Genomic DNA, 19,694 nt, shown 5'->3' with positions numbered 1-19,694 from the left:
TACTGGCAGAAGTAAAGCTGTGAGACCGGGCGTGAGTCGTGCTTCGGTGGCTCAGTTGGTAGAGCACTTGCCCGTGAAAGGCAAGGGTCCCGAGTTCGAGTCTCAGTCAGGCACACAGTTTTAATCTGCCAGGAAGTTTCATGTCAGCGCACACTCCGCTGCAGAGTGAAAATCTCATTCTGGAAAAACAGTGTCATTAGAATCAACTTTGGACGCAAATCTAGAGACTCATAAACCTCTATATAAGATCACTGCAGAGGCATTACAGAAAGCCTTAACTTATTTAAAATAAATGTAATAGATGCGGTAAGGACTGCAGATTAAAAAAAAGTGATATTCATTATTACTTTACCAGAAAGAAAGAAAAACTTACATAAGACCCAAATCAACACATTCTTGTGCCAAAATGGTCCTTTCCACAAGGGAGTTAAACTTTGTAACAAACTTCCCAAAAAGATAAAAACAATTACTGAGGTCAAAATCTTTGGAAAATTTTTAAAGTCATATTTACAGCATCAGTGCTTTTATTCAAATGAAGACTGTAAATTTATGAAGAGTATTATATAATACTTAATGTATGAAGTGTACTATTTCTAATTTTCAATAAATATGCAAAGAAATGATTACCATCTGTCTATTTATAAGCTCACTTGTCCAATGTCTTATGCATATATTGCTTTATATGAACAGGACCAGTAAAATACAAGCTACAATCTGGTCTGAAGCTGAGGGCACTGACTTGTGCCTTGTGGTGTCCTCATAAACTATTTTTCAAGAGAGACATTAATATCAATTCCTTCAGAAACTGATTCCAAAATCAGTGATAATTACATACTTATTTTACTTTGCTACTGAAGACCGCAACTAAATGAATACCACTCCAGTCAAAAACATTTCACAAGCTACTAATAGCCATTTACTATTAATAGCAAGTTGTTGTGAATGTATGTACTGATTATTTACACATTAACCACAACATTTAACACTTATCTGAGCAGACTACCTTACAGACTGATGAACAAATTGTCCAAAAGAAAACACAGTATTTTAACATTACTTACTGTCGAAAATATTTTATGAATAAGTCACCTAACAGTCTTAATAGGCTGAATTGTTGTTGTCACATTTTCTTTCCACTGCTACAATTAAAAAAAAAAAAAAAAAAAAAAAAAAAAAATCCCGCACTTAAACTACTTTCCAATCACTTACAAAGGGTAGTCAAAGTTTTAAGTATCATCTCAAAATAAAGTTGCGACTGTCACGAGACTGTAATAGTGTTAGTCCTTCTCTATATATTCACCTTCCAATGCAATACATTGTTCCCAACGATGGATGATCTGAGGGAGGCCGTTGTCATAGAAGTCTTCATTCTGGCTGTTCAAGAAATGTTCCACCTACATAGTCACCTCATCGTCGTTCTCAAAATGTCTGCCACGCAATATTTTCTCCATCTTAGGAAAGAGGAAGAAGTCTCCCGGGGCCATGTCAGGCGAATACGGTGGGTGTGGCAAAATCTGATAGCCCAGATCAGCAGCGTGTGATTGCGTGTCCCGGTCAGAGTGAGCTGGGGTGTCGTCACGGAGCAGAAACACCCCCTTCGACAGCTTCATGTGACGCTTCTTCCTGAAGATGTTCCTTAACTCTGTCAGGAGGTTTCAGTAATAAGTCCCTGTGACAGTTTGCCCCCGACAAGCATAATCTGTCAGCAGCACACCATGACAGTCCCAAAATACCCTCAGTAACACCTTGCCAGACAACTGTTGCATTTTTGCCCTTTTTGCTGGCAGTATTTCACCTCGTTTCCACTCCTTGTTTAGCTCCTCTGTCATGGGATCATAGTGGTACACCCAACACTCGTCCACAGAGATTAGGAGGCTAAAGAAGTCAACCGGATCAGCCCGACACAATCGCAACATTTCTGCTGCCGCCTCAACTCGGCATGCTTTTTGAATGGGTGTCAGCTGTCTCGGAACCCAGCAGGCAGCTATCTTTTTCATGTTCAAAACGTCATGCAACATGTTGAAAACTGATCCGTGACTGATTCTGACTTTTTCTGCTATTGCCTCAATCGTTATACGCCTGTCTTCAACCACCAGGGCCTCCACTTCACTTGTGATTCCCGGTTTGTCAGTGAGGGAAGGTCTGCCACTCCGTTCTTCGTCGTTCAAACTTGTCTGACCTGACCTGAAGCGCCTGTGCCACCTGACCACTGTGTCATAAGACGGTGTGTTGCTGCCGTACACCTTCACCAATTCAGCGTAGATTGCTGCAGCACTGTTTCCCTTCAAAAGTAAAAAACCAATTACCGCACGGTACTCAATTTTATCCACAGGCTGCGCCATTTCGTGTCAGCTCTTCTGGTGGTGCGCTACAGTTCTGCAGTCCTGTACCTGCAAACAAACAACAAACTAATAACGTAACTTTTTTTTGAGTAGATAAGTATAACTTTATCACCAACCCAAATAAATGCCTTCACCATACATCTTGCTTAATAGATACCACTTTTAACTAATCTGATTCAAATTTCTTTAGAAGATTACAGCATATGAACACATTTCCATAACTGTAACAAATAAATATTGCCACACAGAAGAAGGTGTAATTACATAAATGATGAACACTACCTCCACTTAACGAAGGTTTATTCAGCACTTGCACATACAAGAGCTTGGAGCGAATTACCTCCAGCCAGAACACACACACACACACACACACACACACACACACACACACATATATATATATATATATATATATATATATATATATATATATATATATATATATCTATTTCCAAACATCCCAAATTGTCCTCACCAATTGATGTACAGATTCACCGGTCCTTCCTTTCTGTAGCTTCACTAAATGAAATGGTGACAGCATTTTTCGCTTGCACACTAACTCAAACAGAGACAAACCAGTATTGGTATGGACTTTTGCACTGTATGCACATACAGTATGCTTCAAATACTCATCCCACTGACAGTGATGAGAATCTACATAAAAACTCAGCATCTTCCCAATTGTTCTGTGTACCCATTCTGTTCTTCCATTCACCTGCGGATGCAACATGCTCATCCTCAACTTCTTTACATTCAACAATTTACACAGTTCCTTCATTAAATCTGACATGAAGTTGGTCCCTTGGTCAGCAATAATTGTCTCCGGTACACCAAACTTCAAAATACAGTTGTTTATTAATGCTTGTGTGACCATTACTGCCTGATGTGACTTACCAAATGAAAGTGCTGGCAGGTCGACAGAGACACAAACGAACACAAACATACACACAAAATTCAAGCTTTCGCAACAAACTGTTGCCTCATCAGGAAAGAGGGAAGGAGAGGGAAGGACAAAAGGATGTGGGTTTTAAGGGAGAGGGTAAGGAGTCATTCCAATCCCGGGAGCGGAAAGACTTACCTTAGGGGGAAAAAAGGATGGGTATACACTCGCACACACACACATATCCATCCAAAAAATTACAGACACAAGCAGACATATTTAAAGACAAAGAGTTTGGGCAGAGATGTCAGTCGAGGCAGAAGTGCAGAGGCAAAGATGTTGTTGAATGACAGGTGAGGTATGAGTGGCGGCAACTTGAAATTAGCGGAGATTGAGGCCTGGTGGATAACGGGAAGAGAGGATATATTGAAGAGCAAGTTCCCATCTCCGGAGTTCGGATAGGTTGGTGTTAGTGGGAAGTATCCAGATAACCCGGACGGTGTAACACTGCGCCAAGATGTGCTGGCCGTGCACCAAGGCATGTTTAGCCACAGGGTGATCCTCATTACCATCAAACGCTGTCTGCCTGTGTCCATTCATGCGAATGGACAGTTTGTTGCTGGTCATTCCCACATAGAATGCATCACAGTGCAGGCAGGTCAGTCGGTAGATCACGTGGGTGCTTTCACACGTGGCTCTGCCTTTGATCGTGTACACCTTCCGGGTTACAGGACTGGAGTAGGTGGTGGTGGGAGGGTGCATGGGACAGGTTTTACACCGGGGGCGGTTACAAGGGTAGGAGCCAGAGGATAGGGAAGGTGGTTTGGGGATTTCATAGGGATGAACTAAGAGGTTACGTGGACGGCGGAAAGACACTCTTGGTGGAGTGGGGAGGATTTCATGAAGGATGGATCTCATTTCAGGGCAGGATTTGAGGAAGTCGTATCCCTGTTGGAGAGCCACATTCAGAATCTGATCCAGTCCCGGAAAGTATCCTGTCACAAGTGGGGCACTTTTGTGGTTCTTCTGTGGGAGGTTCTGGGTTTGAGAGGATGAGGAAGTGGCTCTGGTTATTTGCTTCTGTACCAGGTCGGGAGGGGAGTTGCAGGATGCGAAAGCTGTTGTCAGGTTGTTGGTGTAATGCTTCAGGGATTCCGGACTGGAGCAGATTCGTTTGCCATGAAGACCTAGGCTGTAGGGAAGGGACCGTTTGATGTGGAATGGATGGCAGCTGTCGTAATGGAGGTACTGTTGCTTGTTGGTGGGTTTGATGTGGACGGACGTGTGAAGCTGGCCATTGGACAGGTGGAGGTCAACATCAAGGAAAGTGGCATGGGATTTGGAGTAGGACCAGGTGAATCTGATGGAACCAAAGGAGTTGAGGTTGGAGAGGAAATTCTGGAGTTCTTCTTCACTGTGAGTCCAGATCATGAAGATGTCATCAATAAATCTGTACCAAACTTTGGGTTGGCAGGCTTGGGTAACCAAGAAGGCTTCCTCTAAGTGACCCATGAATAGGTTGGCGTATGAGGGGGCCATCCTGGTACCCATGGCTGTTCCCTTTAATTGTTGATATGTCTGGCCTTCAAAAGTGAAGAAGTTGTGGGTCAGGATGAAGCTGGCTAAGGTAATGAGGAAAGAGGTTTTAGGTAGGGTGGCAGGTGATCGGCGTGAAAGGAAGTGCTCCATCGCAGCTAGGCCCTGGACGTGAGGGATATTTGTGTATAAGGAAGTGGCATCGATGGTTACAAGGATGGTTTCTGGGGGTAATGGATTGGGTAAGGATTCCAGGCGTTCGAGGAAGTGGTTGGTGTCTTTGATGAAGGATGGGAGAGTGCATGTAATGGGTTGAAGGTGTTGATCTACGTAGGCAGAGATACGTTCGGTGGGGGCTTGGTAACCAGCTACAATGGGGAGGCCGGGATGATTGGGTTTGTGAATTTTAGGAAGAAGGTAGAAGGTAGGGGTGCGGGGTGTCGGTTGGGTCAGGAGGTTGATGGAGTCAGGTGAAAGGTTTTGTAGGGGGCCTAAGGTTCTGAGGATTTCTTGAAGCTCTGCCTGGACATCAGGAATGGGATTACCTTGGCAAACCTTGTATGTGGTGTTGTCTGAAAGCTGACGCAGTCCCTCAGCCACATACTCCCAATGATCAAGTACCACGGTCGTGGAACCCCTGTCCGCCAGAAGGATGACGATGGACCGGTCAGCCTTCAGATCACGGATAGCGTGGGCTTCAGCAGTGGTGATGTTGGGAGTAGGATTAAGGTTTTTTAAGAAGGATTGAGATGCAAGGCTGGAAGTCAGAAATTCCTGGAAGATTTGGAGAGGGTAATTTTGAGGAAGAGGAGGTGGGTCCCGCTGTGACGGAGGACGGAACTGTTCCAGGCAGGGTTCAATTTGGATAGTGTCTCGTCAAAGATTTACTGTCCTACACTCGTATTCTCTGCTGGAAGTATCACTTTGCCACGAAGAAAAATGATCCTAATCCTACTCCTAATGATCCAACTCCCCAAGACACAATACTAAATTGGTGATCCCTTGATGCCTCAGAACGTGTCCTACCAACCGATCCCTTCCTCTGGTCAAGTTGTGCCACAAACTTCTCTTCTCCCCAATCCTATTCAATACTCCCTCATTAGTTATGTGATCTACCCATCTAATCTTCAGCATTCTTCTGTAGCACCACATTTCGAAAGCTTCTATTCTCTTCTTGTCCAAACTATTTATCGTCCATGTTTCACTTCCATACATGGCTACACTCCATACAAATACTTTCAGAAATGACTTCCTGACACTTAAATCTATACTCGATGTTAACAAATTTCTCTTCTTCAGAAACGCTTTCCTTGCCATTGCCAGTCTACATTTTATATCCTCTCTACTTCGACCATCATCAGTTATTTTGCTCCCCAAATAGCAAAACTCCTTTACTACTTTAAGTGTCTCATTTCCTAATCTAATTCCCTCAGCATCACCCAACTTAATTAGACTACATTCCATTATCCTTGTTTTGCTTTTGTTCATGTTCATCTTATATCCTCCTTTCAAGACACTGTCCATTCCATTCAACTGCTCTTCCAAGTCCTTTGCTGTCTCTGACAGAATTACAATGTCATTGGCGAACCTCAAAGTTTTTATTTCTTCTCCATGAATTTTAATACCTACTCCGAATTTTTCTTTTGTTTCCTTTACTGCTTGCTCAATATACAGATTGAACAACATCGGGGAGAGGCTACAACCCTGTCTTACTCCCTTCCCATCCACTGCTTCCCTTTCATGTCCCTCGACTCTTATAACTGCCATCTGGTTTCTGTACAAATTGTAAATAGCCTTTCGCTCCCTGTATTTTACCCCTGCCACCTTTAGAATTTGAAAGAGAGTATTCCAGTCAACATTGTCAAAAGCTTTCTCTAAGTCTACAAATGCTAGAAACGTAGGTTTGCCTTTCCTTAATCTTTCTTCTAAGATAAGTCATAAGGTCAGTTTTGCCTCACGTGTTCCAGTGTTTCTACGGAATCCAAACTGATCTTCCCCAAGGTTGGCTTCTACTAATTTTTCCATTCGTCTGTAAAGAATTCGTGTTAGTATTTTGCAGCTGTGACTTATTAAACTGATAGTTCGGCAATTTTCACATCTGTCAACACCTGCTTTCTTTGGGATTGGAATTATTATATTCTTCTTGAAGTCTGAGGGTATTTCGCCTGTTTCATACATCTTGCTCACCAGATGGTAGAGTTTTGTCAGGGCTGGCTCTCCCAAGGCCGCCAGTAGTTCCAATGGAATGTTGTCTACTCCGGGGGCCTTGTTTCGACTCAGGTCTTTCAGTGCTCTGTCAAACTCTTCACGCAGTATCATATCTCCCATTTCATCTTCATCTACATCCTCGTCCATTTCCATAAAATTATCCTCAAGTACATCGCCCTTGTATAGACCCTCTATATACTCCTTCCACCTTTCTGCTTTCCCTTCTTTGCTTAGTACTGGGTTTCCATCTGAGCTCTTGATATTCATACAAGTCGTTCTCTTATCGCCAAAGGTCTCTTTAATTTTCCTGTAGGCAGTATCTATCTTACCCCTAGTGAGATAGGCCTCTACATCCTTACATTTGTCCTCTAGCCATCCCTGCTTAGCCATTTTGCACTTCCTGTCGATCTCATTTTTGAGACGTTTGTATTCCTTTTTGCCTGCTTCATTTACTGCATTTTTATATTTTCTCCTTTCATCAATTAAATTCAATATTTCTTCTGTTACCCAAGGATTTCTACTAGTCCTCGTCTTTTTACCTACTTGATCCTCTGCTGCCTTCGCTACTTCATCCCTCAAAGCTACCCATTCTTCTTCTACTGTAGTTCTTTCCCCCATTCCTGTCAATTGTTCCCTTATGCTCTCCCTGAAACTCTGTACAACCTCTGGTTTAGTCAGTTTATCCAGATACCATCTCCTTAAATTCCCACCTTTTTGCAGTTTCTTCAGTTTTAATCTACAGGTCATAAGAAATAGATTGTGGTCAGAGTCCACATCTGCCCCTGGAAATGTCTTACAATTTAAAACCTGGTTCCTAAATCTCTGTCTTACCATTATATAATCTATATGATACCTTTTAGTATCTCCAGGGTTCTTCCATGTATACAACCTTCTTTCATGTTTCTTAAACCAAGTGTTAGCTATGATTATGTTGTGCTCTGTGCAAAATTCTACCAGGCGGCTTCCTCTTTCAGTTCTTAGCCCCAATCCATATTCACCTACTATGTTTCCTTCTCTCCCTTTTCCTACACTCGAATTTCAGTCACCCATGACTATTAAATTTTTGTCTCCCTTCACAATCTGAATAATTTCTTTTATTTCATCATACATTTCTTCAATTTCTTCATCATCTGCAGAGCTAGTTGGCATATAAATTTGTAATACTGTAGTAGGTGTGGGCTTCGTATCTATCTTGGCCACAATAATGTGTTCACTATGCTGTTTGTAGTAGCTTACCCGCATTCCTATTTTCCTATTCATTATTAAACCTATACCATCTCATTAGATCATACATATTATAAATTTCTTCCCCTTACACTTATGGCAGTTAATGTACAATATGCTGTACGCTGACGGAAAACAATTCACAATGAGGAGTTGTGACATAAATGATACTTGGTTGGCATGTTTCTGCATCTGAAAGATGATGTCTATTTAAATTTCATGCCACTCGCATAGGAGTGGCACTCGTACCGCCACTATGACAATGTAAATCAGGTTTGTTTTAAATACACACTTCAATGGCCATGAGTGTTAGTTATCTTGGAGACTGGACATGTTGATGTCTGATGATGATGTTTGGTTTGTTGGGCGCTCAACTGCACGGTCATCAGCGCCCGTACAAAGTCCCAATTTTTACACAGTCCAATCTAGCCAGTGTCACGAATGATGATGATGATGATGATGACAACACATACACCCAGTCCCTGAGCAGAGAAAATCTGCAACCTGGCTGGAAATCAAAACTGAGACCCCGTGATCCGGAGGCAGCAAAACTAGACACTAGGCCACGAGCTGCAGACGAGACTCGACGTGGTAAGCTGATGTCAGTCAAGGACGTCTTTAATGAAGAACAGCTCTGAGCGAGACACGTTGTAGCGTGCATTCCAGTGACCCCAGCCCACTGCCATTTCTGATTTCAATGGCATTAAGCAAAGGGGAGGGGGAGGGGGGCACGGTGGAGATCAGTTGTTTTCTGATGAAAGCTGGTTCTATCTTGGTGCCAGGGATGACTGTGTGCTGGTTAAGAGGAGGACCGTTGAGGTCCTGCAACCAACCTGTCTGTGTGCTAGACACACTGGACCTACACCTGGAGTTATGATCTAGGGTGTGATTTTGTATGACAGCTGGAGCTCTCTCGTGGTTATCCCACACACCTTGGCTGCAAATTTGTACATCAATCTGATGACTCAACCTGTTGTGCTGCCATTCATGAAAAGCAGTCCAGAGGTGTTTTCCAACAAGTTAAAATTTACCCATCTACTGCCGTTGTAACCCAACATGCTCTATAGAGTGTCAACATGTTGCCTTGGCCTGATCGATCACCAGATCCATCTACAATTGAGCACATACAGGACCTCATTGGATGACAACTCCTGCACCGTCCAAAACCAGCGTTAATGATTCCTGTATTGATCGACCTACTGAAACAGGCATGGAACTCCATCCCACAAACTGACATCCAGCACCTGTACAACACAATGCACGCACATTTGCAATGACTTCTCTTGTGCTTACATTATCCAATGATCTTGCAATGTTAATCACTTCAATATGTGACCTAGACAAATATATTACCGAAATTTGGTTACTGTACATTAATTATTTTTTGGTGCTGCAATTTTTTTCTCATCAATGTATGTATGCTTGAAAGCACAAAACACGCCAGTGGGAAAGCACAGCCAGTGACAAAGTCCAGTAAAGAACTGACACAGACAAAATGCTGTGAGCCACTTTTTCATACAACTTTCAGAGTGCGTCCAAAAGAACAAACATCATGCGGAATCCGCAGCTGTGATATATTATATGTAAATTGAAGGTGGAGAGGGCAGACAGGAAAGAAAAGGGAAGTGACTATCAGTGACAGCTGCATTGGGACTAAATGTGGAACCAGTAACAATGAGTTAAAATGTGTGCTGGACCAGGATTTTAACTGGGTATTTCCTGCTTGCTAGGGATGTGCATTAACCACGTCTCTATTCTCTTTATCATAATGGCGCTGATTATCTAGACATGCCTCTTCACCGGCCCACACTCCCATTTAGCGCCACCTATCTGCAGTCCCAGTCAATGTCCTCCATGCTCGCAACTGTCAGTTTCCCGCAGGAGGTCGGACGTAATCATGCATCCACAATGAAGAGTTGGATTTACTGCTGCAGAGGTATGTTGGACAAGGGTGTAAACTGTCAGGATGTGCCTTATTAAAACTCGTGTGAGTTTTCCAAGTGAGTTATTATTTCCAGCTACAGTGCACCTCTTCCTCTCGGTCTGCGTTACCGAGTCCCGCAATGCTGAGGACACCACTTTCCTGTCTGTGAAATGGCGTGGCGAGGAACGGCTGCTTCAGCGACCCATGGAACGCACAGCTGTGTGTCAGCCTTGTATGGCCGCGGAGTTGTGATGACATCAGGAAGCCTCTGCAGTCGACTCAGCGGTCTCCATCCCCGTTGTCTCAGCACCGCCGGTGTGGCTAGGTATGCGGTGACAATCAGTGCCCATGATCTGGCGTCTGAATCTGCAGCCCTCACCTCAGGATGCCTTCGGCATGTGTTGGGAGCCAACAAGATTGCCCTTAGTAGTGAGCCATGGCGTGGCCTGCTGCTGGCTGGCTATGGCCCCGCATTGCCCTCAGAGGGTCAAACAAGCGGCCCGCCATGGACTGGAATGCTGGCACCCCATCTGCTGCTGCCTGTAGCCAGTGGTATGATACACCCCGCTGTCCAGGAGAGCTGCCACACTTGAATGCCTTGTTAGTGAATCGGCACCTATTTAAATGCAGCTATGCCCCTCTGTTTTGCTAAACGTGTCACTCTGAGTCATGTACTCATAACACCTAGGGAGGCCAGTGGGCCCCTTCTGCCTGTAACTTGTGCGATGAGAACTGCTGTGTTTACTCTTTTCAGCAGTTTGACCGCCCTGTGGCCTCCATTCTACTTCGCAACCGCTGGTAATGTAACTTACTGTCAACAGGCCTGTGCTTGGCTGTAACTTGTGCGCTCCAAAATATTGCACCAAAGCTAACCTTTTCCCATCGTAAACGGTGGTGCCACTACATTATTCCCCCCTTCAGAAAGATCTGGTCCCTGGGTCAACCTCTAACTACTCTTAACTTGTTTGGGTCGGCACTTACTTACGACATATTTACTACTACTATTAGAAAACTTTGATGTGGTTTAGTCCTCTTAAAACACGATGTGAGACAAAATGTAAAAATTCCTTACTGGATGACCACTCCACTTAATGCTTGTCACCCCCTTACCTACCCGTCTTATGCCCTCAGTATCCGATCCACTGGGATTTGGACTACCGTCAGATCTCTCTCGGAATTGGCTCTCTGCCTGATCAGAATGAAAACAACACACAACAAACTTAAGGCTGCGATGGCACTTGGCGCAGAGGTGCTCAAAATGATTGTTACTTGGCTTTGCCTTTCCCTATATTAAGCGACATGCTGGACAAGCTTTTTGGCTGATTTGGGCCCCTCTTGCTCTGAAATGAACTGGTTTTACAGATCTCAACATACTTGACTCCAGAGTCTGATTTAACAAGGTCAGATTCTGCCTTGGCAAACACTCTCAAGTTACTTCTGGCCAGTACAGCTGTGGTTGTATAACATTCACTTGAGTGACTCCTGAAATTGATGCTGGCAGATGGTAGGTTAGTCCTATTATGTTACATGCAGTTCCATTGATTAAAATTAAACTCCCCCCGAGCTCTATACGTTTCACTTCAGCAAATACTCCCTGCTTGAAACAACTTGCTACTACTATTAATTTTTTGTAGGTGGAGAAGATCTAATGCAACTCAACCCATTGCAAGCTCAATTTTAGCTCTATGATGTCCCTTGGACAGTCTATTTCTTCCCTCCTGGCTAAAAATTACTGCACCGTGCATGTGTCTGGATTGGTGCTTAACATCCTGGCTGGACATACTGTTATTTCCCTGTATGGCACCTCCATAATTCCTCCCTTGTCATCTTGGCATACCGGCTGTTAACTGCTGAGATCAGCAATGCTTCCTCAGTTTTTACTTCTACCAACACGCTCAATGCTCCCCTCTTCACTGGCCTGAGGACAGGGATCACCATCACCCTTCCTCCCTCTTCAACCAGACTGCTGTCCATAGCAGGCTCACAATACTTGAAAACACATACAACATATGAAAATACAATGCCAAATTAATCTTCGCAAACCCAATGACACATAACAAGAAAACAAAACAAAAAATCTACAAAAACTCTACTACTTTCTGGATCGCAAAGCAGATGGTACATCATGCTGTACTCTATCTTCCTGGTTTTCTCTGCGCAGAACATCTCTCTCCACTCTCTCCTTCTTCCTCTTCACTTCCTGTGACATGCCTAGAATCACATCGAGACAACCCTTAAATGGCCACATCTGCCCAAGTGTACTATCATTGTTCTAGTTGGCAGCTGAAGCTTAACACTAACGGGAGATGGCCCTTGATACCTCGTGAGGAACTTCTTCGTTTTCCCTTTTGGTGTATAGGAGCTGGACAGCATTACCCATTGCCCCACTCTATACTGTGGTAAACTTCCTTTCTACTTCCCTGTGTCTTCCTACCTTTCCAAAGACTTCGTATTTGCCTTTCGTACCTATTTCCAAACATCCCAAATTGTCCTCACCAATTGATGTACAGATTCACCGGTCTTTCCTTTCTGTAGCTTCACTAAATGAAATGGTGACAGCATTTTTCGCTTGCACACTAACTCAAACAGAGACAAACCAGTATTGGTATGGACTTTTGCACTGTATGCACATACAGTATGCTTCAAATACTCATCCCACTGACAGTGATGAGAATCTACATAAAAACTCAGCATCTTCCCAATTGTTCTGTGTACCCATTCTGTTCTTCCATTCACCTGCGGATGCAACATGCTCATCCTCAACTTCTTTACATTCAACAATTTACACAGTTCCTTCATTAAATCTGACATGAAGTTGGTCCCTTGGTCAGCAATAATTGTCTCCGGTACACCAAACTTCAAAATACAGTTGTTTATTAATGCTTGTGCGACCATTACTGCCTGTTGATTTGGCGTAGCCACCACCTCCACATACCTTGAAAAATGGTGTATTATTGTCAGAACGAATCTTTTCCCCGATGGTGTTCGACTGAAAGGTCCTAAGACATCAATTCCCAACAAAGAAAATGGACATGTCGCTTCTGGCAGTCGTTGTAGCTGTATCCGTTTCTGACTCAAATCTGCTCTCTGCGCACATGGTATACAATTGTTGACATACTGATCCACATCTACTTTCCTACCTCTCCGCCAGTGCTTCTCCACCACTCTCCTATTTGTCGCTATACAACTGCCATGACTAGATAACACATGATCATGTGCTTCCTTTAAAACCTTATCTCTCAGTTTTGCTGGCACTACTACCCTTGGTCATAACTTCATTTCCCTGTACAAAAGACCATTGTACATATTACATTGTAGCTGTGCCCAATACAATTTACAATCATTGTCAGTGTCCTATAATTCTTGCCATCTTCCTAGGTCATAAACTATGACTTCTACTTTTGCCACCTTTCTACTCAGTGCATCCGCATTACCACGCCTCTGCCCAGGCTTATGCACCACCTCGTAGTCGAATTCACTAAGCCTCACAGCCCACCTAGTGAGTCTAGTGGACGGATCCTTCAACCTCAACAACCACTTCAACGCAGCACGATCTGTCACTACCCGAAATCTTCTTCCATATAAATAACATTTAAAATATGTGATTTCATAGATTACTCTAAGCATCTCCCTCTCTGTTGTTGAGTAATTCTTCTCAGCTGCATTCAACTGCCTAGATGCATAGGCAACAGGATGTTCTTCCCATCAATTTCCTGACTAAGAACACACATTAATGCTCGATTCGATGCATCGCATGCTAGAATAAATTCCTTTTCAAAATCTGGAAACACAAGAACCGGACTTGATGTTAACACATCTTTCAGTTTGTCAAACGCTTTTATGACACTCTTCTGTCCACTCAAATTTCACACCCTTCAGTAACAATCGCATCAATGGCTGTGGTAAATCTGCAAAACCCTTCACGAACTTTCGATAGAAATTGCAAATTCCAGTGAATGACTGCACTTACTTAACTGTTTTCAGCTCCTGAAAATCCCTTACAGCCTGTACCAACCTGTTACTGATGATATGACCTACATATTTCACTTCTTCCAATGCAAAACGACACTTCTCTAGGCTCTACATTAAACGAGCTGCTCTTAACCTCATAAAGACTTCCCTAAACCGCTGTCTATGCTGCTCCATACTGCTTGAAAACACTATAATGTCATCCTAATAGACCAGACATTGCCATGGTTTCAAACCCCTCATCATAGTGTCTAGAAACCTTTGAAATGTTGCTGGAGCATTCTTCAAATGGAATGGCATTCTAATGCATTGGTAATGGCCACCAGGTGTAGAGAAAGCAATTTTTGGATGATCCTCTGGAACCACCTCTAACTGATGATAACCACTTGTCAAATCCATCATAATACTGGCACTGTCCTAAGTGATCCAAAGTCTCCAATACATTTGGAATGGGGTATGCATCTGTTACTGTCTTATTATTGAGGTATTGGTAGTCACAACAGTTCCACGACAGTTCCATCCACAGAGTTTTTAGGCACAACGACAATGCCCGCTCACCAGCAACTATTACTATGCTCTATAATACCGTACGCAAGCTGCTGATCAATGAAATCCTCCACAATCAGCTGTAAACACCTCAGTATTCTGTATGGTTTATGGTAAACAGGTCTTTGTTCCCTGTTGGTATCCTATGTTGAACTAATGGAGAAGCTGGTAATGGCCCTTGTGGCAAAAAAACCTTAAATCCCCACAAAATATGCTCTTCCCATTCCATATGTTCTTTTTCTCTTCTTTTCAAATGCTTAACTTTGTTATGCAATGCAGTTCTATCAGCAGTTAGTGGTTGATCACTACGCCTACCTCTCGAACACAAGTCTTCGACGTCTGGTACATCCAAATTCGCTACTAAAACTCCTTTTCCCAAATTCGCGTCTACAGCGCTAAAATTATCCACGTTCACAGGGACTACTCACCCATTGTTTCCCTCTTGTATGCATGCAGTATTAAGTTTCACAAAACAACCTAATGGATCCAAAAATTCATTATCCTCCAATGGTTCAATAACAGGTAGATTTGACTCTACACTTACCCAAAGCAACTTCCTGGTGCCACTAGACACACACTCATGAGAGTTAAGCCTTAATGCTAATGTACACAGTTCAATTGGTTTGTTCATTACGTTGAATGCCCCTCGCAACAGCTCTGCATCCACAACAGTTTCCCCTAGCTAAAATAACGTTCCACGAAGTTCCACAGTTTGTTGTCTAAGGGCAATTTTGGCATGATGTTGATGCAGTAAATCTGCTCCTAGGATCATTTCATAGCCCTCACTTACCCATGGTACTACCTCCATGCATGCATCAAATCGGACTTTCCCTGTGCGAAAGTCAACTGTCACTGACCCCAAAGTTGTGACCTCTTTATCCCCCACTCCACGCAACCTATAATGTGGTGGATCTAACTTCCTTCGTCCCATTAAACTCCTAGTAACTACTGACACTTGCGCCCCTGTGTCCAACAAAATCTTAAACATTTTAGTTCCTATGGAACCTACCCCTGAAGATTCCACCTCTGCATACATATTTGTAGCATTGAAATTAAATGGGAGCTCCCTTAGGAAGGTCTTGGGCCCCCTCTGCTGTTTAATGACTGTCCACCTCTACTAACTCCACTTCTCCATCCTCCATGCTGCTGATTTCCACCCCTTCCTCTATTCCTCAGTCACTGGGTACAATGCATCTGTATGTGTCCCATACGACCACACTCATAACATTTTATACCTGCTGTAAACACTGCTTGTCTATCACGTACCCCCATTGACATATCTCTTTTCTCACATTGAATTGCCAACTGAATGGCTGAATACAAATCTTTCAGAATCCCTTCATGCACTTTCCATGACATATGCGCCAGTAACTGCCTCAAAAATATATCAAGTGCCCTTTGCTTGGCCTATGGCAACAGAACACTATTCGCTTCATCGCTCTGACCCAACTCGTAAGTATACTCGTTAATTTCCCTTATCCTGTCCCAAATTTCTCCACCATCTCCCCCTGTCTCTTTGTCATTGTACTTAACTTCTCCCTAAACCACTGAGCGCTATTCTGTTTCTTGTACCTTTGTAAAAGCCCTTCCTTTAACTTCTTAAACTGTCCCGCCTTCCTTAAGGCTTCATAACACCTTTCATATGTCTTCGCATCGCCCATTAATCTAATCCTGGCAACATGTAACAACTTTTCATCAGACCAACCATTCATCACAGCTGAAGTTTCCAAGTCCTCCACAAACAAACACAAATTGTCAGATGCCTTGCCAGAAAACGGAATAAGCAAACTCGCAGTGGCTCGATCAATCTCCTGCTGTGGCACCCTAGGCAACAACTGATCAGACGCAGTTTGCCACTCACTCCTACATGTTAATTCAATTCTGAACTGCATATTGCCTGCTGTCAATTGTGCTACCTTTCCAAACAAAATCCGTACTGATTCTGGTTCCAACACACCTTGCATCCCTGACTCTGCCATTGTGTTGCTTTAGTTCCCAGTTAGTCCCGAAACAAAACATTTAAGTACAAGACTTCCTACTGCTCCGTATTGTCATACTCAGTATCATCATATACCAATACAAAAGTAATCAAATGCCACGAAAAACAACATCTTACTGCCCCAAACACACTAAAACTTATTCTAAAAAAAACCTATGCAAAACATCTAAAATGGCCTGCCAGGAGCCATAATCAAAACACAAACAAAAAAAGAAAGAAAACGTCAAACACTCAAAAAGAAAAATTGGTCAACACTCACCACATTTTGTGAGTGTAATGCAGGCAGGGGGCTCAAACATCGTACTGTACAGACGATGTCCGCTATTCTGACACAAAATGGAAAGGGAAGATGAGAACTGTCAGGATGCGCCGTATTAAAACTCATCCGAGTCTCCCAAGTGATTTATTATTTCCAGCTACAGTGCCCCATTCCTCTCGGTCTGTGTTGCTGGGTCCCACAATGCTGAGGACACCACTTCGCTGTCTGCAAAACAGCTTGGTCTGGAATGCCTGCCTCAGCAACCCATGCAACGCACAGCTGTGAGTCGGCCTTGTACGGCTGCAGAGTTGTGATGATGTCAGGAGGCGCCTGCAGTTGACTCAGCGGCCTCCATCCCCGTTGTCTCACCGACACTCGCAGGAAGCCGCAGGGTGGCCCATGGCGTGCTTCCTCGCTGGTGTGGCTAGAATCGCAGCGACAATAAGCGCCCACGATCCGCTGTCTGAATCTGTGGCCTTCGCCTCAGGATGCATCCGGTGTTTTTTGGAGCCAACAACACTGCCCGCGGTAGTGAGCCGTGGTGTGGCCTGCCGCTGGCTGGCTACGGACACTGTGTTGGCCTCAGAGGGTCGAACCAGTGACCCACCGTGGACTGGAACGCTGGCACTCCATCTGCTGCTGCGGGTGTAGCCTGTGGTATGACACACCCTGCTGTCCAGGAGAGCTGCCACACTTTAATGCCTTGTTAGTGAACCGGCGCCTATTTATATGTGGCTGTGCACCTGTGTTTTGCTAATGTGCTGCTCCGAGTCGTACTCATAACACCTAGGTAGGCCAGTGTGCCCCTTCTGCCTGGTACTTGCACCATGCAAACCGCTGCCTTTTCTCTTTTCAGCAGTTTGACGGCCCTGTATCCTCAATTCTACTTCACAACTGTTGGCAGCGTAACTTACTATCAACAGGCCTGCACCTGGCTGTAACTTGTGTGTTCCAAAATATTGCACCAAAGCTACCTTTTTCCCATCTTAGACGGTGGTGCCGCTACACTGCAGATCGAGGCGATCTTCAACTTCATAAGTAAGATCAGACAACTGTCTTACAACCGTATAAGGTCCAAAGTAGCGCCTGAGGAGCTTCGCAGAGAGATCAACCTTCTGAACATGAGTGAAGATCCAGTCAAGGTCACCAGGCTGGTAGACAACAGGGCAGTGGCTCGCGTCATACCTTTGGCGATCGTTTTCTTGAGCCTGCAGTGTGCAGAGTTGAGCTAACTGCCGAGCTTCCTCAGCTCTGGTGAACACCTGGCTGATGTAGTCATTGTCCACGTCATCAGGATGCAACAGAAACATAGTGTCCATTGACATCATCGCCTCATGCCCATGCACCAGGAAACATGGTGTAAATCTTGTGGTGTCTTGTTTGGCAGTGTTGTGGGCAAATGTTACGAAAGGTAGCACCTCATCCCAGTTGCCCTGTTCAACATTGACAAACACTGATAGCATGTCGGCCAAGGTCTTATTAAGGCATTCAGTAAACCTGTTAGTTTGTGGATGGTAGGCAGTTGTCATGTGACGAGTAATGTTGCACTGACAGTTTATCTCTGTCACAAGATTCGATTGAAAAACTTTCCCTCCATCCATAATTAATGACATTGGGACGCTGTGTTTTAATATACTGTCTTCAACAATGAATTTGGCTACCTCGAATGCTTTGGCTGTTTTCATGGCTTTTGTAATGGCATAGCGCGTCAGATAATCAGTGCAAACAATAATCCATCTATTGCCACTAGCAGACGGAAATCATCCGAGGAGGTCAATCCCAACACACTGGAAAGGCATTTCAGCAGATGGAACTGGTATGAGTCAGCCAGTTGGTCTCTGAGGAACTGTCTTTCTCCTCTGACACTCTCGACAGTGTGACACAGTGACGGACACTCCTAAATAAACCTGGCCAGAAAAATCTCTTGCAGATCCTATTGTATGTCTTAATAAGTCCTAAATGTCTGGCCTCAGGTGTCATGGAATTTCTGTAGAACATCTAAGCACATGTGCTTGGGAATCACTGGTAGTCACCTCTTTCCAAAAGGATCAAAGTTTTTCTTGCAAAATAATCCACTAACTACCTTAATTTGTCCTTTCACATCTTCTGACCGATTTAAGGCAAGCATAATTTGAGATATCTTGGCGTCCTTCTTCTGCTCAGCAGAGTGATCCTGGAGTGCAGTGAGACAGTCACTATCTTCTTCAAAGTCTTGTACTAGGTTTCTTGGGGGACAGTCGGCACCTTGGTGTTTTCTTCCACTTTTGTGCATTATGGTAATGTCATACTCTTGAAGAAGTAGTGCCCACCTGGTGAGTCGTCCTGTTGGATCCTTAAGACTTGTCTACCAATAAAGTGAATGATGGTCTCTAACAACTGTGAATGGCCTTTCATAGAGATACTGTCGAAATTTTCACAAGGCCCATATGACAGCAAGACTTTCTCTTTCTGTAGTTGAGTAGTTTCTCTCGGCTTTTGTAAGTGTCCTAGAAGCATAGGCTATAATCTTCTCTTTTCCATCCGAAATCTGCTCCAGAACAGCACCCATCCCATACCCACTGGCATCTGTGTAGTTCTGTTGGTGCTTTCTCATCATACAGACCAAGTAGAGGGACAGTCATCAGAGCTTTTCGTAGCACACTGAAAGAATCTTGTCGAGCACCACCCCAGATGAATTTAGCACAGGTTTTTAACAACTCTTGGAGTGGCCTGGCTTTGATATAAAAGTCTTTTATAAACAACAGTAACAAGAACATAATTCGAGGGAGCTTTTCACATCTGTCACACTTTTAGGAATAGGAAATTCC

The 19,694-nt window shown here is 43.8% G+C and overlaps 1 protein-coding gene across 4 annotated transcripts in view; it reads right to left on the bottom strand.

Moving 5' to 3' along the window:
- Window positions 1-1,185: 1,185 nt before the first annotated feature.
- LOC126262781 (histone-lysine N-methyltransferase SETMAR-like) overlaps window positions 1,186-19,694 on the bottom strand; it is a 67,295-nt gene continuing 48,786 nt past the window's right edge. For 3 of the 4 annotated variants that reach the window (XM_049959598.1, XM_049959599.1, XM_049959600.1), the window contains exon 2: window positions 1,186-2,390. In XM_049959598.1, coding sequence (XP_049815555.1) covers window positions 1,656-2,342 — 687 coding nt within the window. In that variant the 5' untranslated portion in view covers window positions 2,343-2,390 and the 3' untranslated portion in view covers window positions 1,186-1,655. Of the gene's footprint in view, window positions 2,391-16,887; window positions 16,995-19,694 lie in introns of those variants that run through there. The other variant, XM_049959601.1, reaches the window with a different exon arrangement.

This window comes from Schistocerca nitens, chromosome 6 (genome assembly GCF_023898315.1).
Source record: "Schistocerca nitens isolate TAMUIC-IGC-003100 chromosome 6, iqSchNite1.1, whole genome shotgun sequence".
Lineage (NCBI taxonomy): Eukaryota > Metazoa > Arthropoda > Insecta > Orthoptera > Acrididae > Schistocerca > Schistocerca nitens.
The sequence above is the reverse complement of the archived record's forward strand: the minus strand, read 5'-3'. Positions and strand labels throughout refer to the sequence as shown.